General features: G+C 45.9%; 1 protein-coding gene across 1 annotated transcript in view; it reads right to left on the bottom strand.

Annotated features, from left to right (window-relative positions):
• The window catches only part of LOC135519992 (PC3-like endoprotease variant B), a 153,609-nt gene that overhangs the window by 12,527 nt on the left and 116,067 nt on the right, over positions 1-25,015 (bottom strand). The window contains exons 15-17 of the mRNA XM_064945288.1: positions 8,087-8,197; positions 7,718-7,811; positions 7,089-7,274 (exon numbers count right to left, since the gene is read on the bottom strand). Coding sequence (XP_064801360.1) covers positions 7,089-7,274; positions 7,718-7,811; positions 8,087-8,197 — 391 coding nt within the window. The remainder of the gene's footprint in view (positions 1-7,088; positions 7,275-7,717; positions 7,812-8,086; positions 8,198-25,015) is intronic.

The raw sequence follows: 25,015 nt of genomic DNA, 5'->3' as shown, positions 1-25,015 counted from the left end.
AAACATCCCCAAGGCATGATGCTGCCACCACAGTGCTTCACCGTAGGGATGGTGCAAGTTTTCCTCCAGACGTGACGCTTACCATTAAGGCCAAGGAGTTCAATCTTGGTTTCATCAGACCCGAGAATCATGATTCTCATGGTCTGAGAGTTCTTTAGTTGACTTTTGGCAAACTTCAAGCTTGTTGTCTTGTGCCTTTTACCGAGGAGTGGCTTCCGTCTGGCCACTCTATCATAAAGTTCTGATTGGTGGAACGCTGCAGAGATGTTTGTCCTTCTGGAAGGTTGTCCCATCTCCACAGAGGAACTCTGGAGCTCTGTCATCTTCCTGACCAAGGCCCTTCTCCCACTATTGCTCAGTTTGGCCTGGCAGTCAGCTCTAGGAAGAGTTTTGGTGGTTCCAAACTTCTTCCATTTAAGAATGATTGAGGGCTCTGTGTTCTTGGGATCCTCAATGCTACAGAAATGTTTTGGTACCCTTCCCCACATCTGTGCCCCGACACAATCCTGTCTCGGAGCTCTACGGACAATTCCTTCGTCCTCGTGGCTTTTTCCCTCATGGTCAGCTGTGGGACCTTATATAGAATTTACCACAGGTGTGGGACCTTCAATTGAATTTACCACAGGTGGACTCCAATCAAGTTGTAGAAACATCTCAAGGATGATCAATGGAAACAGGATGCACCTGAGCTCAATTTCGTGTCTCATAGCAAAGGGTCTGATTACTTATGTAAATAAGGTATTTCTGATGATTATTTTTAATAAACGGGCAAAAATATCTAAAAACCTGTTTTTGGTTTGTCATTATGGGGTATTGTTTGTAGCTTGATGAGGAAAACATTAAATTTGATCCATTTTAGAATGAGGTTTTAAAGTAACAAAATGTGGAAAAAGTGAAGGGGTCTGAATCTTAAGCCATCCCTTTAAATACGATGTTTTCTCGACAGACTCAAACGAATATATCGAGAGAACGGGGTTCAGAATATTAAGGAAAGAAATCTAAATATATGCATATTTGATGAGGAAAGTATATGTGAATCATGAAAATCATAAAAAAACAGGTTTGACGAGGTTTGACGAGTCTTAATGCAGGAAGGAACGAAACAGTGCCTTGATTCATTTTGAATATATCACATTCAGTTCTTTAACCCATGGTAATGTTGGAAGATTAGTGTACATAGAATTAAAATAGGGAGAATAGTGTGCAATAGTAGGCAATACCCTTGTCTACTGCCTGCATCAACCATGGAACAGTGTTATAACACAGCCAAGTATTGTGCCATGCGTCGGGTTCCAACTGTTGTGGCTTGGTCTGCGCTTCACTCCAAAACTATTAAATTAGCTTACATGTCTTTCTTCATACCATCAACTGCTACAATGATCCTCAGCAACAAGCACATGGCCGTGAAGGCTTGTGCAGAGGAAACAAATGCAGGTAAACAAAAACAATGTAATTAAATGGAATGATAATGTAGGCTATACCAGCTAAAGGGAACTAGCAGTGAATTGGCAGTATAATATGCGTTCTTATTAGGCCTACTGAAGGTCGATACTGATAGTGGCTAATACTGTGTTTAACATGATAACTGCAGGATGGCACAGCATTTCAGAAACTTTACCGTGGGAAAGTTGATATGTTGATATGTTGATATGCTTCAGTTTGATGCATATGACTGATTTCACATTTGAAATCAGTCTTCCTGATTTCAGATTTCAGTTCTTCCTTGTTGAGCGGCCTTTCAGGATATGTCGATATAGGACTCGTTTTACTGTGGATATAGATACTTTTGTACCCGTTTCTTCCAGCATTTTCACAAGGTCCTTTGCTGTTGTTCTGGGATTGATTTGCACTTTTGCACCGAAGTACATTCATCTCCAGGAGACAGAACGTGTCTCCTTCCTGAACAGTATGATGGTTGCATGGTCCCATGGTGTTTATACTTGCGTACTATTGTTTGTACAGATGAACGTGGTACCTTCAGACGTTTGGAAATTGCTCCCAAGGATGAACCAGACTTGTGGAGGGCTACAATTTATTACATTTTTTTCTGAGGTCTTGACTGATTTCTTTTGATTTTCCCATGATGTCAAGCAAAGAGGCACTGAGTATGAAGGTAGACCTTGAAATACATCCACAGGTACATCTCCAATTGACTGAAATTATGTCAATTAGCCAATCAGAAGCTTCTAAAGCCATGACATCATTTTCTGGAATTTTCCAAGCTGTTTAAAGGGACAGTCAACTTAGTATATGTAAACTTCTGACCCACTGGAATTCTGATATAATGAATTATAAGTGAAATAATCTGTCTGTAAACAATTGTTGGAAAAATTAATTGTGTTATGCACAAAGTAGATGTCCTAACCAACTTGCCAAAACTATAGTTTGTTAACAAGAAATTTGTGGAGTGGTTGAGAAACAAGTGTTAATGACTCCAACCTAAGTGTATGTAAACTTCCAACTTCCAACTGCATATACAGAGAAAGTGTGTGATTGAGTAAAAGAGAGAGAGGGAGAGAGGGGGAGGAGAGAGAGAGTGCTGTGGAAGATGCCAGCAGAAGTCTTGCTGGGCTTACATATGTAAAGCAACGGGGGCCCAGCAGTGTGTGAGACTGGAGGTTCTGGCTGAACCTGAGCTTCTCTTTGCTCCCTCTACTGCATCAATCATCCAAAACAGGGCCACGGTGGCCGCTCAGCAAGCTGGGAGCACCACGCACACATGCATGTACGCACACACAAACACACACACAAACACACACACACACATGCATGTACGCACACACACACACACACACACACACACACACACACACACACACAAACACATGCATGTACGCACGCACGCACACACACACAAACACACACACACACACAAACACACACACACACATGTATGTACGCACGCACACACAAACACACACACAAACACACACACACACACACATGCATGTACACACGCACACACACAAACACACACGCACAAACACACACACACATGTACGCATGCACACACACACAAAACACACACACACATGCATGTATGCACGCACACACACACAAACAAACACACACACACAAACACACACACACACCCACAAACACACACACACACAAAATAACAACAACACACATAGACATGCCACAAATGCATACACACAAATACACACGCAAGTGCGAGCACATATACACAAACACTCAGTGGTACCCTATGCCCACAGGGTGCCCTCGGCCCCAACCATCTGCGATGCGGTGCCAACACACACAGTGGGCGATATTCACATGGAGGGCCGCTCCCCCCTAAAAAGAAATAGAAATGCCCACAAAGGGGCGGTTGGATCGCTTGATCTCCCCAAACTCATTATACATGGAAATGCATGCAAATGCATGCACCTTTAGAAATCCACCTTGGGCCAGAGTGAGTGTTTATGTGCTTGTGAAAATGAATGTGTATTTGAATGTATTTTGCAGTACATGTATCTACTTTCTAACTGTTTGTATGCCATGTGTGTTTATGTGGGAGTTCTCTGGGTTATTTTGGGGGCATAGAAGGAGGGAATTCAGATGTGCCACCTGGGATTGTATTAGTATATTCAGTGCCTTAGGAAAGTATTCAGACCCCTTGACTTTTTCCACATTTTGTTATGTTACAGCCTTATTATAAAAATTGATAAAATTGATTGTTTTTCTCATCACCCTACACACAATACCCCATAATGACAAAGTAAGAACTGTTTTTAGACAGTTTTGCACAATTATAAAAATAAAAACAGAAATACCTTATTTATTTAGCATTCAGACCCTTTGCTATGAGACACGAAACTGAGCTCAGGTGCATCCTGTTTCCATTGATCATCCTTGAGATGTTTCTACAACTTGATTGGAGTCCACCTGTGGTAAATTAAATTGATTGGACATGATTTGAAAAGGCACACACCTGTCTATACAAGGTCCCACTGTTGACAGAGCATGTCAGAGCAAAAACCAAGCCATGAGGTCAAAGGAATTGTCCGTAGAGCTCTGAGACAGGATTGTCTCGAGGCACAAATCTGGGGAAGGGTACCAACAAATGTCTGCAGCATTGAAGGTCCTAAGAACACAGTGGCCTCCACCATTCTTAAATGCAAGACGTTTGGAACCACCAAAACTCTTCCTACAGCTGGCTGAACCGGCCAAACTGACCAATCGGGGGAGAAGGGCCTTGGTCAGGGAGGTGGCCAAGATCCCGATGGTCACTCTGACAGAGCTCTAAAGTTCCTCTGTGGTGATGGGAGAACCTTCCAGAAGGACAACCATCTCTGCAGCACTCTGCCAATCAGAACACTATTTTCTGGTCTGATGAAACCAAAATGGAACTCTTTGGCCTGAATACCAAGAGTCACATCTGGAGTAAATTTGGCACCATCCCTACGGTGGAACATGGTGGTGGCAGCATCATGCTATGTGGATGTTTTTCAGTGGCAGGGACTGAGAGATGAAAACCTGCTCCAGAGCGCACAGGACCTCAGAATGGGGCCAAGGTTCACCTTCCAACAGGACAACGACCCTAAGCACACAGCCAAGACAATGCAGGAGTGACTTCGGGACAAGTCTCTGAATGTCTTTGAGTGGCCAGCCAGAGCCCGGACATGAACCCGATAAAACATCTCTGGAGAGACCTGAAAATAGCTGTGCAGTGACGCTTCCCATCCAACCTGACAGAGCTTGAGAGAATCTGCAGAGAAGAATGGCAGAAACTCCCCAAATACATGTGTACCAGGCTTATAGCGTTATACCCAACAAGACTCGATGCTGTAATCGCTGCAAAGGTGCTTCAACAAAGTGCTGAGTAAAGTGTCTGAAAACGTCTGTAAATGTGATATTTCAGTTTGACATTTTTTACAAACGAGCAAAAATGTCTAAAAACCTGTTTTTGCTTTGTCATTACGGGGTATTGTGTGTTGATTGATGAGGGAAATCATCAATCTACAAAAAAACAAGGCTGTAACGTAACAAAATGTGGAAAAAGTCCAGGGGTCTGAACACTTTCCGAAGGCACAGTACATCATCCGTCAGTCATGCCCGCCACACTGCTCTAGGCTAAACACATTATTTCTCCTGCAGTTAGTTCTCTATCCAGCTCTATCCAGTCTACTGGGAATAGGGACCTCTCCTCTAAAACCTCTAAAGCCGAGCCATAGTGCAATGATGCCATGCTACCATGCCATCCGTGTGGGCACCAGGGGCTGTGGTGTGCTGAGTGGGCAGAGAGGGGGCAGTTGTGAGCCAGAGGAGGTTGAGCAGTGGTGTGTGTGTGTGTGTGTGTGTGTGTGTGTGTGTGTGTGTGTGTGTGTGTGTGTGTGTGTGTGTGTGTGTGTGTGTGTGAAACACTTCCACCTCAGACCTATGAAAAACGGTGTGTGTACACACGCGTCTTTGTGCCCGTCTCCATGGGTACTACTGTTCATTGTCGTAGAAACCAACAATAAACAAAGCAATTGGGTCTAAATTGTCATACTGTACTTTTCATTTCCTATGTGAGGTTACCTCAGTTTCACAATGCAGAAGGGCAACAGTGTTCTATTGAGCAGGGATATATTCATGTACACTAATTTTCCCACTCCAGTGTAAACAAACCAGCCAGCTTCCTCTGCTTCCTCTGGGCTATTACAGAGGCGGGTTCGAGACTGGGCGGGTTGAGAGAGAGAGAGAGCGAGAGTGAGAGAGAGAGAGAGAGAGAGAGAGAGAGAGAGAGAGAGAGCAGAAAATGAGAGATACATTATAGAGTATAAAGAGAGTGGAGACAGAAAAAGCGAGAGCTCAAAGAGAGAGTGAGGAGAGAGAGCGTGAGCATGAGCTCAGAGAGGAAGAGAGCGAGAGAGAGAGTCTACCTTGTCTTACAGCGTTTACTGCCCTGCGGTGATATCCTTCAGCGTGCTGGAAGGTCACGGCGCAGAGCCTTCCTTTTTCTCTTTCAATTCCATCTGGCTCTTTCACCACCTTTGACAATTGTCATCATGACAAATCAATAAAGACTATCTCCAGTCCTGCCAGAAACACCCCTCCAGCCTCCTCCACCCCCTCCACTGTCCTTGAGTAAAACACTGATACAGGAGATAGCTGTGTTAAGTCCTCTCTAAGTCTGTGTGGTAAGGCATCCCTCTCTCTGTGGCCAAGTGTGCAGTGCAAGGTGTGCATTGCATTCATATTTGTGTTCCTGTTTACTGCAAATGTGTGTGCGTTGTTTGTGTGCTGAGTTAAGGTAAGTTGTTGCGTGTTGTGTGTGTGTATGCATACAAACAGTATGTGTTGTCTGTCGGCTGATTTACAGTAAGCTGCTGTACGTTAAGGGTTGTGTTGTGTGCTGTGTGTGCTGATTAGCAGTGTGTTAAGCTGTGCCGAGCATCGACAGCTCCCAGTGTTAATGCGTGTTGAGCACACTGTAGCCCGTGTGTCACTCTGCTGTGTTCTCTGTGTCTCCACAGCGTTGGGCCTGAGTAATTGGTCACAAAGGGGACAGTAAATCTGCAGGAGGACGTGAGTGTGTGCGTGTCTGTCTCTCTGTGTGTGTGTGTGTGGGGAGGGGGAGGTCCCCTTCCTCTTGCCAGCTTTTAAAAAAATCTATAAACCTCCAACTGTTTACAAGACCTGATTCCCATTTGACCTACACATGCACACACACACACACACACACACATACAAACATGAACGCACGCACGCAAACACACTTAATGACCTCACCCACTTTGTCTCATCGTTGTCTGCATCGCACGACAGTCCGTCTGAAAGTCTAATGGGTCCTTCAGTGGAATGGGACCAGGGATTCTTAATTTCCTTTCCATTTAGTCCCTTCCTCAATATCAAACATCACTCAGTAAATCCATCAACGTATCGCAGAGAGGAAAATAGAGAAGGCTATTGTCGGATGAGACTGGGATGAACTGAGTCTAGTCTCCAAAAGTGTTCATTTAGCTAGATTCAAATTTCTATGAGCTCTGTCGAAGTGATGAATGTAACCCTTTCCAAGTGAAATGTCCACTGGTGAATTTGCTGTGTGAGGTGAATTTAAAGTTCTTTTGTGGGTGTAAACATGGTAAAGGACTGTGGCTGACCTTGAGTGTCCAGACGCCGTGAGGGTGTTCCCCCCAGGACTGGACGCTCATTAGGGTCCAGTTCCTCAGGCCGGCGGCCGAGTCATCGTTGCTCCGCGTGGCCAGGAGCAGAGATACTGTGCCCGCCGGGGACGCTAGGGCTATGGAGAGGTCACCACGACACACACTGCTGAGACTCACCTTCACCTGGGGTTGTGTGTGTGTGCGAGTATGAGAGAGAAGGATACAGACAGAAAGAGAGGTGGGGGAGTATTAGTTTTAGTATTAGATGAATGTCTTAAACAGATGAAGTGCACACCCACCCGCCCCCCCATTCATCTCACACAGCACATCTGGTGTGACAATGTCACATCTGAGAGTGAGATGCTGCCGAGCTTTAAAAGACTGACAGCCTGCTCCTGTTTACAGCACATTCCCATGGCAACACATCCATCAATCACACTTGCAGCGATGCCCTGACCAACGCTTTCTGCCAGGAGAAAGCAGCCAGAAACAAACCCCTTTTCAATTTGCATACTGACAGACACGCACGCATGCACACACATTCACATACACACACACTTCACTATTTCACACCCGGTTAGAGGGCGTGGTGTCTTGGTAATGACATTTGGACCTGTCTCTCTGACCTGCACATGCTCCAGTGTGTTGACCTCAGTGTCCGTCCCCAAGCAGCCTGCTGATTGGATGTTCACACTGACCTCTCCTCCAGAGGGCAGGATCCTTCAGAGAAACAATCACCATCACAACCATCCACACAGCTGTCAATCAAATGTCGACAACACACAAACCTGCTGCCAGAGACATCACCCGGCTGTTTTTAAATCATTTTCTTTTCTTTATTATTAAATTATTTTTAAATTCGTGTTGTCCCAAAGTACAGAAAACACCATCAAGTATAGACATCTTGTTGTCCCATATATCAATTCTTAGCCTTCCTGCCCCTCCTCTGCACCAATATGTTTTTTTAAATGGATGCTGTAGCATTGTGACAGCACCTGATGGGGTCAAGAGTGACTTCCTGTGTGCACTTCCTGTGAGAGGCGACAGCCTGGAACTGTAAGGCCTGCTGCACCATCAGTCCTGCATCCAGAACCCCAAACCCATACCTGAGACCAGGGCAAACACATTGTTAGACAAGGCCCATCTGTATCATCTGGTATATCACTTATATATTGCTTTTGTGTGTCCATGTGTACAGACACCAGTCAGTCTTTGTCTGAGTAGATTTGATTCCAATGTGCTTTAATTGATGCAGCGTTATGTGGTGTATGTGGTGTGTGAGGTGTGTGAATGTGCATGTTAAGGTGACTGTGAAAGCTTTTGTAGACGTGTGTGTCCTAAGTGCATTAGGAAATGCTCGTGGGTGTGGGTGCACCTGCTCTAATGGTTCCATACGAGGAGGCAACAAGTCATTTCCAGGAGGATGATGTTGTCCTCTGACACAATCACTTCCTATTCTGTCCGGGGAGAGAGAGGGCTGCTGTTGGCGCTCCTGGGATTGTGCTCGACGATTGATTCGGAACGATGTGCCGTTCATGGACTGTAATCAAGCCCCATTATTCAGTCATTACCGTTACGATCAGACGGTCGCTACACAATGGCTTCCCCTTACACAGCGCTGCCTTATTCCCACCCACCTCTATCTCTCTGCCTCTCTCTCTCTCCTCCATTCCTCTTTACCTCTGTCCTCCGCCCATCTATCCCCTCTCTCCTACGCCCCTCTATCCTTCTCTCCCAGACTGCCTTCACACCAAACCCTCTCCCTCTGTCTCTCCTCCGTCTGTCTCTCCCCCGCTCGCTTCTCCATTCCTCTTTCCCTCTATCCTCCGAACTCTCCATCCCTCTCTCCCAGAGACGAAGGCTATAATAATCACGGTTGTTAGGCCAAATGCTGCCCATAACGCTCCCACAACATTCCCAGTGGTAACCTCAGAGGGTGACAAAGAGCTCGTAGTGTAATTAACATCGCTCCATCATTAATCTGCAATAAGTGAAAGTCATTAGTCTGGATGACGGGCCTCTCTCTACCTCTCTCTCTACCACTCTCTCTCTCTACCTCTCTCTCTCTCTCTCCACTCTCTCTCTCTACCTCTCTCTCTCTCTCTACCCCTCTCTCTCTACCTCTCTCTCTCTCTCTCTCTCTCTCTCTCTAGCTGTCTCTACCTCTCTATCTCTACCTCTCTCGCTCTCTACCTCTCTCTACCTCTCTCTACCCCCTCTCTCTCTACCTCTCTCTCTACCACTCTCTCTCTCTACCTCTCTCTCTCTCTCTACTCCTCTCTCTCTCTCTACCTCTCTCTCTCTCTAGCTCTCTCTACCTCTCTCTCTATCTCTACCTCTCTCTCTACCTTTCTCTCTCTCTCTCTACCTCTCTCTCGCTCTCTCTACCTCTCTCGCTCTCTACCTTTCTCTACCTCTCTCTACCTCTACCCCTCTCTCTCTCTACCTCTCTCTCTCTACCTCTCTCTCTACCTCTCTCTCCCTTCCTTTCTCCATGTTTCTCCCTTCTCTCCTGCTCGGTGAAGTCAGGGAGAAGGAGCTGATTTATAAGTCAATCCGCTCTCTCTCACCCTCTCTCTCCACCAATATTTCCGTCACTGAGACAACAGAGAATGAGGACTGGCAAGGGGGTCCGGAGGACTTTACTGACTTTTAACATGCGTAGCTGGTGGGCAAGGCGCTGTACCCCCTCAGTTTCAACGTTAGACACATCAGGAGCTTAGTGGAAGTGAAGGGGCATCAGTGGCAGGGGGAAGTAGGGACTGAGAGCATGGCAGGGCACAGGTGGAGGGTGCTCTATAAGCTCCCAGTGCCAAAATTGTCAGGGGATCTCTCCCTCTCTCTATGAGGAGGTCTCATTAGTGAGACAAAAAGTCAAAGTCTCTGAAAGTCACCTTCTATTGATCATTTACATTTTCCTAGATATTTCTCCTCGTATAAAGGGATGTGAGCTCTGTCAGCTCATTGAGTGATTGGCCCAGTGATGGACGTCATTTTGCTGCCCAATCTCTCCTCTCTCTCGCACTCTCTCAATTCAATAAATGCTTTATTGGCATGAATGGATGGGTTGCCATTGTTGCCAAAGCAATCGATATGAAGTATTTAATAAATTAACAATCTTTCTCTCTCTTTACCCCCACATCTCTCTCAGCTCTGTCTATCTATCAGAGGGGGGCAGAGTTCCCCTTCTGTGTCTCCAAACAGCAACAACAGGATTTAATGGACAGAATCTAATCTCAAACTATCACCACCACTGAGTCACCAACCACGACTCACCATTAGCCACGTAGAGATGCTACTGTTATAACGTGTACGCTAAGAATCGGGAAGCAAGTACAGGGAGTGAATGGAATAAATCACTGGAACATAGAACAAAACAAGAAACACGAACAGCGTACAGACATGAAACAGAGTCAGTAACGCAAGGGGGGAAGAACAAAAAAAAAGGGAGTGACAGATATAGGGGAAGTAATCAGGAAGGGGATGGAGTCCAGGTGAGTCTCATGAAGCGCAGGTGTGAGTAATAATGAATAAACTGGCGATGTTGAGCACCGGAGAGGGGGAGACGTGACACTGTAGTCGTCTGGGACAAGATCATTTGGGTTCACTTGAATACTGTGGGCAATATTTATAAGATAGTTTAAGTTGAACTGTTTAAAAGTACTATCAGGTTTAATCTTTGATGTATGGCAAGTCAAATTCAAGATAAAAAAACAAACAAACATTGATATCAAAGACCAATTGTGCTATTGTAGGCCTGTCTTCCATCCATCGTGTCCTAACACCACAGTGTGAGCCGTGCTCTGCTCCTCCTCATAAAATGGAAAGCGTTAGCGACCGGGGCTTGTCACCTCTCTCCTGTTTAGTGATTAAATATACCTTCCTCCCCCTTGCCCTGAACTGGGCGCTGTGCAGCTATTAAATCCCAAGCTTCAATAGATCGATCAGGGTTGGCCCCAACTCCACAACCATAAAACTGAGCAGACATATATCTGATAGAAAAAAAAGCAGTAGGAAACAGGTTTACCCACTATAGGACATGATGAAAACGACATAGTTTATGTCCTGCCACGCCAATAAAATGCTTGAACTACCAATAAACAGCTTGAACTGAGCTGAGTCTATTTCCAGAGAAACTCCCCACTCTGCCATCAGATGAGACCCCTCGACTAACAGGTGGGACATAGTACTACTTTACCTTTTACGAAAGGGTATGAATGCAAAACAAAGATCCCAAGAGCTAACATTAAACTAATCTTCAAAATCAACAGATATACCATATGCAGGAAAACTAGATATCCCTAGCCTCCAATAACAAAACAGGCATGTGACCCTGTGATTCTAATTGCGCTGTGTTCTAATCAACCATCTGGATCCCCAGTCTGAGCCAGGCTGACGAATGAGTGACAGGCCATCTTCTGTCCACCCAGCACGGGGAATGTAAAATCCGGACCCCCTCCAGGACCTCTCCAGACCAATCTGCAGCCTCAGATTCTCCGCATCTCCTTTCACTCACCAGTGGAAACTTCTGCCCTCTCACAACTCTTCTGTTCTTTTATCTATTAGGATTCAGGCTCCTCCCCTCACAGTCTCTCCATGGCCCCTCTTTGCAACTGTCGAGGGAACCCTTTCATTTTTTTGTTTGTTCCCCAGACAGTCCTACCCAGGACAGAACCAGTCTCTGTTGACATTCACACCATCTGGTTGGGGCGGGGGGAGGTAAGTCCACATGCAGAACGTGATCTCGTCACGCACTTTGAGGTCTGACCCTCACTTTCCTCCTGCAGTCCGTGTCTAAGAAACATCGATACGGAAAAGCCTAATATAACTCCATCTATCATAACATGTAAAAACACAGAACTAATGACTGGTCGGGGACACAGTCCTCTTGGTCTCTTCCCCCAATCTCTGCAGCGGGACACGCCACTAAATCCCCAATAGAAGTGTCTCTAAAGAATCACTCAAGCTGGACTAAGCAGCTGCCTTTGAGTTAGGTCATTTTCCCAGGAGCGCGGGAGAGTGGGGCATTGGCAGGGCCTCAGAAAAAGGACACCCATCTGTTCTCCCAGTGAAAAGGTTGGTGACACCTTCTGTGGTACCAACAACCTCTAATTAAGTGGTCAGGAACGCGCCAGCGGCAGACTATGTGATTGGGTGGGTTCGCCCCCCTGCTTATCGCCGCGGTGACACGGCGGGCCCCCACTCCTTACCCCACCTCCTCACCCTCCTCTCGCCCCCTCTCCTCCACACATCTGTCTATGTATGGCAGGTAACAATGACAAAACACCGGCAGTATTATAGGCTTGAACCGACTGCCACACAGACTCTTTCAGATGTGGCTTACGAGATTATTTTAAAAATATTTTTTTATATATTTTTCTATCCGTATGTATCATGATTAACAGCAGTATGTTTTTAATGCAGGATTGGAGGTCCGGACAAATCCCACGGTGATCAAACATCTCCCCGAGCCGTGCTACACACACATACGTTGATTTGATTAACATTGGACTTAAATGAAATAACAAATGGACTTACTCAAATTCCACCGATTTCCATCTCACTTACAGCCAACTACCTCTCTCCAGAAATGTTCCTAATTAGGCTTATTAAGTAATTAAGACAAGAGGTCTTAATTAAATCGGTGCCACTGGGACCTACACAGCGCAAGGCCTTGCCATAAAACACTTTCCTCCTTTTGTTGGTTTAAATGTTAATTGTAAGACACACAAATGCTATTTATTGGAATGAAATATTGATGGTTTTCACAGGCTTTGTTCACATAGGTCCATAGCAGTATTTGAGACAAGAAAAGCTTTAAAAACACTAATCAAGCCAGCATTTGACACTCCCTTTAGGTTTCCTTTAAATGGCTTTTGGAGATTTATTAGACAAGTGTCCATCTGACAGTCAATTGCAGAGGCAACAATAAGTAGTGCTAAAACCCTCCTCCTGAAATGTCAAGTCAATTACCTTGCAAAGAGTTAAACATTTAATGAAATATCTGTCAGGAGAAAATGAGGCGTTTGTCACAGGCCTTGGTACGGTCACAGAGAGAGAGAGAGAAAGAGAGAGAGAGAGAGTGAAAGAGAGAGAGAGAGAGAGAGAGAGAGAGTGGCCGTCCATCACTGGGCCTATCACTCAAAGAAGCGAGCGTGTAAACATCCCTTTATACAAGGAGACTTCTCAAGGAACATTTTAAGGATCAATAGCAGGTGACCTCATTCTCAGCATCCAACATATTTTGATTTGTCACCTGAGTGCTATTCAAACACAAATTCAAAGTGGGTTTGAAGATGAAATTCTGGGAGACGCTGTTGTTGGCCCCCGGTCCCTCTGAAGGATAGTGCCCTTGTTAGTGAGCATAGTGCTAAAAGCTTGGCGGAAGATTCCATTCAAAGTCCCAAGTGTTTTTCTTCTATTTTTTTTTGCTGAGCAAAGTAACGAGTTTTTGATACCATTAGAACCCATCTGCCATCTATAGTGTTGTACATGAGCATCAAACATAGTTGAATCTCTCCTTTTTAGTTTGTTAAAGCATCTGATACCCACAGTCATTGGTCTGATATGGAGTTGTGTGTTTTTTTTTTACCATGGTGCATTTGGGGTTTACCATGGTGCATTTGGGGTTTACCATGGTGCATTTGTTCACATAGGTCCATAGCAGTATTTGAGACAAGAAAAGCTTTAAAAACACTAATCAAGCCAGCATTTGACACTCCCTTTAGGTTTCCTTTAAATGGCTTTTGGAGATTTATTAGACATAGAAATTCATATACTCTTGTTAGCAACTCTCTCCATCAGGCACTTTTTGGGAATTGAAACACTCGGGACAAAGTTATTGGGTGAATTTTTCTCCCTTGGTTATTACTGGTGCAACTCTAGGGCAGCCATATATCCGCAGATTCCTTTCGACTAATTGTGTGGTATCGCAAATGAACTCTGGATTGGGGAAAAAAACAGGCAACTTTATTTGGAAATTTCTTGTATTTTTCTCTCCCCCTAGCAAAATATCAAAATTGCTACTTAGCATGAATTATACATTAGCGGGGGTGGAGGGCACGGGGACCCTCTCGCCCGCGGCGCTGTGGGAGTGGAGTAGGGGTGCAGACGGCCGTCCGCACGCCCGCTGCACACCCCCGCCGAGAGAGAGAGCACCCCCCCCCCACCCCCACAGGAAGTACAGCGCTCCACTTCCCCTGTCCCTCTGGGCATCAAAACCAAATCAAAGTCTATTGGTCGTGTACACAGTTTAGCAGATGTTGTAGCAGGTGCAGCAAAATGCTTATGTTGCTAGCTTTTACACCTGCTTCTACACCTGCGTGCTTCTACACCTGCATTGCTTGCTGTTTGGGGTTTTAGGCTGGGTTTCTGTACAGCACTTTGAGATATCAGCTGATGTACAAAGCGCTATATAAATAAATTTGATTTGATTTTAACAATGCAGTAAAATGTCAAACAAGTACACAAATAATAAAACAGTTGGACGTTTGAAATAATAATGTATGTAAAATAATAATGTAAGAATGCATCCAATCAACAACCCAAATAGCACAGTAACAGTAATCCAAATGCAATCTTCAGTATATGTATATACTTTACACCGGATGAATTTACACAAGATATACTAAGAATGATATGTACAGCTGTCACGTTGGTTATAAGGAGTGGACCAAGATGCAGCGTGGTATGTTTCCATCCTTTATTTTGGAATAGAAAACTTTAAACAACAAAACGAACAAACGAAACGTGAACGCTAATATAATGCTCACAGGCATACATAGACAAGATCCCACAAAGCACAATGGGAAAATGGCTACCTAAATATGATCCCCAATCAGAGACAACGATAAACAGCTGCCTCTGATTGGGAACCATACTAGGCCAACATAGAAATATAATTCACCAAGATAACCCACCCTTAAATCACACCCCGACCTAACCAACATAGAGAATAAAAGCTCTCTATGGTCAGGGTGTGACAGTACACTCCCCAAAAGTGAGGAAACCTGGCCGCAAAACCTGACTCAAAAGGGGAGGGTCTGGGTGGGCATCTACCGTCGGGGGCGGCTCCGGTGCGGGGCGATGTACCCACTCCGCTCGTGGACACGTCATCGGAGGAACCGGACCGTGGCTCGTTGCCGGAAGAACCGGACCGTGGATCGTCACCGGGGGCGCCGGGCCGTGGATTGTCGATGGAGGAACCGGACCGTAGATCGTCGCCGGGGACTCCGGAACGCAGATCGTCGCCGGAGGATCCGGACTGGGAACCCTCGCAGGAGGCTCCGGACTGAGAACTCCCGCTGGACTGTGGAGGAGCACTGGACACCAGGAGCCCTGAGCCAGCACAACCCGTCCTGGCAGGATGCTCACTTTTGCAAGTGTGAGGAGCTGGCACAAAATGCACCGGGCTGTGGATGCGCACTGGAGACACATTGTGTATCCTCGCAAAACATGGTGCCTGACTGGTCCCACACTCCTCAAAGTGACTGTCTTGCTCCAGACACCAAAACATCCTCGCTCAGTTTATCCCAATATTCCTCTTCGCTCTCAGACTCGCACCTTGGCATCGCCAACCAACCCGTGTGCCCCCCCCCCTGTGAACTTCGGAGTCGCCGTTGATCCTCTTGCATCTGCTTCCAAGGAAAGCTTTCATCTCCTGCCATTATCTCCTCCCAAGTCCAGGATGTCTTCTCCTCCTGGCCATGCTGCTTGGTCCGTTTGTGGTGGGATCTTCTGTCACGATCGTTATAAGGAGTGGACCAAGATGCAGCGTGTTATCTTTCCATCCTTTATTTTGGAATAGAAAACTTTAAAGAACAAAACAACAAAATGAACAAACGAAACGTGAAGCTGCTGTAATGCTCACAGGCAACTATACAAATAGACAAGATCCCACAAAGCACAGTGAGAAAATGGCTACCTAAATATGATCCCCAATCAGAGACAACGATAAACAGCTGCCTCTGATTGGGAACCATACTAGGCCAACATAGAAATATAATTCACCTAGATAACTCACCCTTAAATCACACCCCAACCTAACCAACATAGAGAATAAAAGCTCGGGGCGTGACAACAGCAGTAGATATATTAGTGAGCTATGTCTATAGTGAGCTATAGTATATAAATAAATATGCAATGTGTATAAACAGTGTAACTAAAATGCTATGTACACTAGTAGAAATAGAATGAGCTAAATCAAGATGAAAGTATTTAAATACACACAGTATGTAATTCAGTAGTTATATTCGATGAGTAAACATTATTAAAGTGACCAGTGTTCAATGACTCTATGTACATAGGGCAGCAGACTCTAAGGTGCAGGATTGTGTACCGGGTGGTAGCCGGCTAGTGACAGTGTCTAACGTGCAGGGCAGGGTACTGGGTGGGGCCGGCTAGTGATGGCTGTTAAATCATTTTGGTCCCAGCTTTGATGCACCTGTACTGTCTCCACCTGCTAGATGGTTGCAGGGTGAACAGGCCGTGAATCGGGTGGCTGAGATCCTTGATTATCTTCTTGGCCTTCCTGTGACACCGGGTGCTGTAGATGACCTGGAGGGCAGACAGTGTGCCCCCGATGATGCGTTGGGCTGACCCCCCTCTGGAGAGGTTGCGGTTGGTGCAGTCGGTGGGTGATACAGCCCGACAGAATGAACTCGATGGTGCATCTGTAGTTGTTTGTGAGGGTCTTAGGGGCCACGCCAAATTTCTTCAGCCTCCTGAGGTTGAAGAGGTGCTGTTGCACCTTCTTCACGGCCAGCCTGATAGATGTATGTTGCACCTTCTTCACCAGGGTGTCGGTGTGGAGAGACAATTCCAGATCCTCATTTTTACCCTCTCCACTGTGGCCCTGTCGATGTGACACACGCACGCACTCACTCACACACACACTCACTCACTCACACACATACACACACACACACATACATATACACACACACTGATTCAGAGGGGTTGGGCTAAATGCTGAAGACACATTTTGGTTGAGTGCTACTGACTAGGTATCCCCTTTCCCTCTCCCTTTCACATTCTCTCACACACACCATGTATATTGAATATGATCAAACATATTGAATATATTTACACACATACACCCTGAGGTTTTATCTCACACACTCACACAATCCATCTCATCGACACAGCTACCGCTACCCACCGACACAAAATGGACATATTCTTTTCTCTCTGTCCAATGACATATACTTTGGGTACACAACCAATAACATATATTTTCTCAGGTCCGAAGCTATATTTAGTCACAGCCAATGTGAAGAAAGAAGACTAACTGATGAAGTTGACTGTAATAAGGATAGAAATTGGATTGTCTCTGTGTTTATCCAACACCGTCTAATTCAATACAAACAACCAATCAGGAATCAGGGTCAGAGGTCAATGTCACATCACCACACTGGCCCCCATTCTCATCCTCCTGCTGCTCATTAAGCCTCCTAATCAACAGGAAAGCCAGTATATCACACATATACATGCGCACCCATGCATGCGCGCACACACACACACACACACAAAACACACACACACACGCACGCGCATGCGCATGCACGCACGCACGCACGCACACACACACACACACACACACACAGGACTTCTCCTTCCTGTCTCCCTCACAAATATAATTTTTAATTCATAGGACATTTTATTATTTTGGATTCACTCATATATTATCACATGAAACAATTGTTCTATTAAAAGTGGGATTGTTGCTCTGTGAATAAACCATATCTTTAATTACCTTGCCTCTCCGTCGTAAAACACATACAGTTCAGAGGCTCAGAGAACTTAGCTTAGAGAAGGTGTACAGAACGAAATAAGAAAAAGGTCTCCATAATTAATACATCTATCAGGCTGGCTGTGAGAGTTAGCAGGGCACAGCCACCTCTGCCCTGAGACCATGGATTCTCCATATTCATCTGGATTTTATAGACCACACGGAGTTGTGGCGGTATCTATAAATCGTAGAGACTGTAGAGAGTGTAGCAGTGTGTGACCTTGTCTGTGTGGTGTCCTATAGGTGGGCTGCTTGCCTGTGTGTGTGTGTGTGTGTGTGTGTGTGTGTGTGTGTGTGTGTGTGTGTGTGTGTGTGTGTGTGTGTGTGTGTGTGTGTGTGTGTGTGTGTGTGTGTGTGTGTGTGAGTGAGTGAGTGACGCGGTGACCAGTGGCCCAGATAATCTTTATGATAAATCATCCCAGTGCAGCCTGCCTCTACAGCCATGATGACTGACAGCTCTAAATACCTGGGAGGGTAGCAGGGTGGTTTAAAGGCCTCCAGCATTCACGGCTTCGGCTCGGGACCCCAGTTTCCCTGTGTAAAAGAGCAGCAACATCCAAAGCCCGCAGTCTCAAATTGTCATTCTAGCTCAGTCTCAAGGCACCATTCTGGCTCGATCACACGTCACCGTTCTGGCAGTGGTTCAAACCTCACATTGGCTCCCATTCAGGCTTCGTACTGGCTGGGTTTCAAGGCCCACACTGGGCTGTGCTTCAGCCACCATTGTGGTTCTATGTGGCTCTGTTTCAGGCAGGGCCCCTTCAGTTTCAGCACCCTGGGTTGCTGGCCTCATGCCCATGCGTATCAGTGGGAGATCTCAGCAGAGCCCTTTGTTTGGGGAGGCATTTCGCCTTTTTTCTCCCACTCCGCCTGTAATCTAAACACCTAAAGCATCTCACGCTCAACAAATCGGCCCAGCAGACGATGGAGCGGCACAAGACAAATGGCTGGAGGCGGTTCAAACCTCCGGGACTGATGGCATCTGACCGGGCCTGACCTCCCAAAGGTTAAAGACACGTTCACTTACAAAGCAATCAATTATCGGGGCTGCGTGGTCCCTTTTAACAAATGCTCCCCTCCCTCGCAATGACAGCCACACTTTTAAAACAGCAAGGCTTATTAATGAGTATCGCTACTGTGGAGACCCCCCCCCCCCCACCCACCCCCAATCTACAGTACACTGTGTGTTACAGTTTCACAATTACAACACAACTCTTAAACAAGCTACTTTTTTGCCTTCTCTCTCCTGTGTATCTGTATCTGCCTTTCGCTTGTTCTACACTCTTTGTTTTCCTCCCTGGGCTCTGTCTCTCCATTGGTATCTTTCTCGTTCTCTGTTTCTCTCTCTCCTCCGCATTTCTGTCTGTTCCTGTGTTTTTTTCTTTCCCTCTGTTTTCATCACGGGCTCTCTCTCTCCATGTCTCTCGTATCTTTCTCTTTCCCTCTGTTTTCATCACGGGCTCTCTCTCTCTCCATGTCTCTCGTATCTTTCTCTTTCCCTCTGTTTTCATCACGGGCTCTCTCTCTCCATGTCTCGTATCTTTCTCTTTCCCTCTGTTTTCATCACGGGCTCTCTCCCTCCATGTCTCTCGTATCTTTCTCTTTCCCTCTGTTTTCATCACGGGCTCTCTCTGTCTCCATGTCTCTCTGTTTTCATCTTTCTCTTGTCTCCCTCTGTTTTCATCACGGGCTCTCTCTCCATCCATGTCTCTCTGTTTTCATCTTTCTCTTTCCCTCTGTTTTCATCACGGGCTCTCTCTCTCCATGTCTCTCGTATCTTTCTCTTTCCCTCTGTTTTCATCACGGGCTCTCTCTCTCCATGTCTCTCATATCTTTCTCTTTCCCTCTGTTTTCATCACGGGCTCTCTCTCTCCATGTCTCTCGTATCTTTCTCTTTCCCTCTGTTTTCATCACGGGCTCTCTCCCTCCATGTCTCTCGTATCTTTCTCTTTCCCTCTGTTTTCATCACGGGCTCTCTCTCCATGTCCATGTCTCCCTCTGTTTTCATCACGGGCTTTCTCCATGTCTCCCTCTGTTTTCATCACGGGCTCTCTCTCTCCATGTCTCTCGTATCTTTCTCTTTCCCTCTGTTTTCATCACGGGCTCTCTCTCTCCATGTCTCTCGTATCTTTCTCTTTCCCTCTGTTTTCATCACGGGCTCTCTCTCTCCATGTCTCTCGTATCTTTCTCTTTCCCTCTGTTTTCATCACGGGCTCTCTCTCTCCATGTCTCTCGTATCTTTCTCTTTCCCTCTGTTTTCATCACGGGCTCTCTCTCCATGTCTCTCGTATCTTTCTCTTTCCCTCTGTTTTCATCACGGGCTCTCTCTCTCCATGTCTCTCGTATCTTTCTCTTTCCCTCTGTTTTCATCACGGGCTCTCTCTCCATGTCTCTCGTATGTCTCCCTCTGTTTTCATCACGGGCTTTCCATGTCTCTCGTATTCCACGGGCTCTGTTTTCATCACGGGCTCTCTCTCTCCATGTCTCTCGTATCTTTCTCTTTCCCTCTGTTTTCATCACTGTCTCTCTCTTTCTCCCTCTGTTTTCATCACGTCTCTCTCTCCATGTCTCTTGTATCTTTCTCTTTCCCTCTGTTTTCATCACGGGCTCTCTCCATCTCCATGTATCTTTCCCTCTGTTTTCATCACGGGCTCTCTCTCTCCATGTATCTCGTATCTTTCTCTTTCCCTCTGTTTTCATCACGGGCTCTCTCTCTCTCCATGTCTCTCGTATCTTTCTCTTTCCCTCTGTTTTCATCACGGGCTCTCTCTCTCCATGTCTCTCATATCTTTCTCTTTCCCTCTCTGTTCTCTCTCCCTGATCTTCCTCTCTCTCTCTGTCTGTAGGCTCTCCTGGTTTGTGTCGCAGGTTTGTCCTGCTAGCTGAGCCTGGCAGGCCCCTCAGCTGTTCGGCTGTGTTAGTAATTACCATTTCATTAAGAATGACAGTTTCGGGGGTTGAGGCACCATTTCATCGGGGTCTCGTGGGAAAGGCGCCTGCCAAATTTTGTGCGTGAACGGCAATTATCTCTCTATGTCTGCAATTCACTATTTTGTACTTGGTTGCTTGACGACAGCGATGAAATTCGAAGCAAAAATGTGTCTAGGATGGATAGGCATACAGCAGAGGCCATTCCTGGTTAGCGCAATAGATTAGAGGTATTAGACTGGAGATGGAAGAGCTGACTGAAGAATGGCAGAGGGTGCATCATATTGAGCAAACAGAAAGGGCGTGCACCCACAGCAGTAGGTATGTATAATCTCTGGTCACACAGCTAGAACTGCATTATGCTTGAATGCAGTAGCGCAGTAAGGGATGCTTGTCTTTGTACTGTATGTGTGTGTTTTTAGCATGCGAATATGGGTGATAAGTTTCCGTTTACGTCCTCTGTGTGTGTCAGTGTGTGTGTGTGTGTGTGTGTGTGTGTGTTTTGTGCGTATGTGCGTGTTTGTTTGCGTACCCACGTACACGTGTGTGTGTGTGTGTGTGTGCGTGTGCCACTCGCTGAGAACCAGGGAGGAAAGAGCTGGGTGTGAGTTATAGAGACGGGACTGCTGGAAACCGGTTCAGCTCTTCTATTTCTACTCTGAATGATGGCACACTTCCTTCTTACACATTCCACACAATTGCGCTCCACTAACACGGGACCAGGGAAGGAGAGGCAGGTTCCGGGGCCATATGGAGAGGGACGCAGGGCCCAGTGAATAAATGGGATATCCCCAGCTCATCCCTAGATCCAGTCAGGGCGATGAAACAGCAGCACTAACGAAACACCGACTGCATGCACCACAAGATGGATAGCTATATGTGTGTATATCTGCCGGTAAGCCAGAGGAGCTGTAGGGAGCCTGTTTATTGACGTGACCCTGGAACCTCCAACCCTACCCTCAGCTCCATCCTCCATCCCCAGCCCCACCGGTAAGCAGCAGGGAAGGCAGACAAGTGCAGCCCTGCTCTGCTAATGCATTCACCAGCCAGCCCTCATCCAAGCAGGCAAAGCACTTAATTACTTAAATTGATCATTATTAGCTTCAATTAGAGAGGGACACTGGGGGAAAACAAGGTCCTGATTCCTGCAGACAGATCACAAGCAGAGGTGAAGGCAGAGGTGGCTCAACTAGCCTCTAACACACACACCCTAAGCCCTAAGCCCTAAGCAGGGGTGGAAGATTGGCAGGATACTAGATATGCATCCTCGGTGGAGCTGCAGTAGGGAGTAGGGATAGGAGAAGGACCCCCCTCTCCAGTCCCTCTACGGTGCCTGTGTTTGTGTTTCTAGGGCGCTGGGTGACCTTTGACCTCGGGCTAATGAGAGCGATAACGAGGATTAAAAGGGGGCGACTGGAAGGTGTCTGCGAGGGGGTTTTAAACAATTACACTCGGCTGCCAACATGTCTTTTCCTCATGACTCAGGAAATTACAGTCTCTCTCTCCTTTTTTTGGCCAACACAAAAGAAAAAGGCTTATGGAAAATAATACATTATCCTGGGCCACATTAACTTTGATGTAAATCGCTGGGCAATTATGTTTTAATAGGCCTTTAAGAGAATGAGTAATTGGGGGTGACGCTGGCGAGGTTGATCATGGTTACCCATCTCTCTCCCTCTGTGCCCAGCAGAACAGGCCCTGGGCATTGTGTATCGGTCGATTGGAAGTGTGCGTATGTGTGTGCGTCCATGCAGGTGTCTATTAATATGGAGTTGGGAACCCAAATTATTTTCCAATAGTTCCGTTCTGAATAGAACCCCTATTTCTTCCACCCGTTCCGTTACAGTGTTCCCACCAGCATTATACAATTCTGAACCAGTTTGAACCATAAGAAAAGAAATGGTTCATGCAGTTCCTCTTCAGATTATTATTTTTTAACAAGCGGAATCAACATCGTTTTTACATTTAGCTCATTCATCTACTCCACCAATTAGCACGGATAGAGCAGCTTGATATGGAACGGGTAAGTTAGTTGTTTATATGTTTGATTGGTCAAATAGGTGCTGGAGCAGGCCTCCCAGGTGGCACAGTGGTTAAGTGTGCTGTACTGCAGCGCCAGCTGTGCCACCAGAGACCCAGGGTTCGCGCCCAGGCTCTGTCGTAACCAGGAGGTCCGAGGGGCAACACACAATTGGCCCAGCGTCATCCAGGTTAGGGAGGGTTTGGCCGGTAGGGATTTCCTTGTCTCATCTCAGCGACTCTCATGGCAGGCCGAGGGCAGTGCACACCAACCAAGGTTGCCAGGTGCACGGTCCTCCAACACATTGGTGCAGCTGGCTTCCGGGTTGGATGCGCACTGTGTTAAGAAGCAGTTGGTTGGGTTGTGTATCAGAGGACACATGACTTTCAACCTTCGTCTCTCCCGAGTTGTAGCGATGAGACAAGATAGTAGCTACTAACAATTGGGGAGAAAAAGGGGTAAAAATTCTAAAAAATAAAGATTGGTGCTGGAGCGAGATACAACTGAAATTTCAGTGGGGTGGGGAGAGAGTGAGAGAGAGCGGTGGACATGTAGGGGGATTGGCCTGAAGCATTGAACATTATAACATGACCTGAACTGGAATGTGTTTAGGCTTTTATAGGCATCAGAACTTCAATGAATTACATAATTATACACTAGATATTAGGAATATATACAAATATGGTTCAGGGAAACATTCCTCTAAAATTTTTGCTATTTTCCGGCTTTCAGTTCTATTCCCTAAATCGGTTCCAACCCCTGGTATGTACAGTACGTGTGTTTATGTTAGTATGTGTGTGTGATTCAATCGTCCCCCCTCCCCTGTCTTGCTACAAAATATTGATGAGCCTGGAAAGCTGAACGTGAGCCTACACAGTGCCCTCTGACCTCTCACCCCTATCCCTAAACAGTGACCTGTGGAATATCAATGTGTGTGTTGGCCATGCAGGGCTGCTGCTGGGTGTAGAGCGAACAGGATCAATGTGAGGAGAGATCACTACAGACAGACCCACCTAGTGGAACACTAACTAATGAGACTGGCCAAGAACACTCACACAGCAGGCCCGGACAGCAGGGAGGACAGAGAGCAGAACAGAGAACAGAGAGCGGGGAGGGAGGGAGGGAGGGAGAGGAGGGAGGGAGGTGAGAGGGAACTTAATTGTTTCCTTCAAAGAACAAGCTAGTCTGGTACAGAGGAGTCCCCGAAAATCTCATATGCAGTCTGCATCCATAGTAAACTGTACTAGCAAAGTGATGCAGTGGCACACATTTATATTGAGCCAATTCACACAAGGCATATCAAATACCATCAAACCTGATCATCTGAAATTGTTCCAAATTGTGATGTACAGTGCCTTGCGAAAGTATTCGGCCCCCTTGAACTTTGCTACCTTTTGCCACATTTCAGGCTTCAAACATAAAGATATAAAACTGTATTTTTTTGTGAAGAATCAACAACAAGTGGGACACAATCATGAAGTGGAACGACATTTATTGGATATTTCAAACTTTTTTAACAAATCAAAAACTGAACAATTGGGCGTGCAAAATTATTCAGCCCCCTTAAGTTAATACTTTGTAGCGCCACCTTTTGCTGTGATTACAGCTGTAAGTCGCTTGGGGTATGTCTCTATCAGTTCGAAATATCCAATAAATGTCGTTCCACTTCATGATTGTGTCCCACTTGTTGTTGATTCTTCACAAAAAAAATACAGTTTTATATCTTTATGTTTGAAGCCTGAAATGTGGCAAAAGGTCGCAAAGTTCAAGGGGGCCAAATAATTTCTCAAGGCACTGTAATTGTATAAATGTTTGCATGATTTCACATTAAAGCTTCACATTTCCTAATTGTCATTACTTTAGATATTCCCCTTCAAAGGAATGTTTTCAGAATCACTTTTATCTCCCACTCACAATTATATCAATGCCGCATGTTTTTCTTTACACTACAGGAAATGGTCAAGCAAACCCAAACATTTCAGGATGTACTGTATCTGTATAATCACCTCAACATAATTCACAACAAAACAAGACCATATGCACATCCGTTCCACTCGGGGACCCACCAGTCACAGAGATGTGAATTCTGATGAGTCATTTATCAATCTGCTCACTTTCATCCATTACTGTCAACACTGTGAAGGCACTTAAAGGACTACTTAACTACAACGCCTGTGAGTATGCAAA

Source organism: Oncorhynchus masou, chromosome 29 (assembly GCF_036934945.1).
Source record: "Oncorhynchus masou masou isolate Uvic2021 chromosome 29, UVic_Omas_1.1, whole genome shotgun sequence".
Taxonomy (NCBI): Eukaryota; Metazoa; Chordata; class Actinopteri; order Salmoniformes; family Salmonidae; genus Oncorhynchus; species Oncorhynchus masou.
This window is presented reverse-complemented; position numbering and strand designations above follow the sequence as displayed.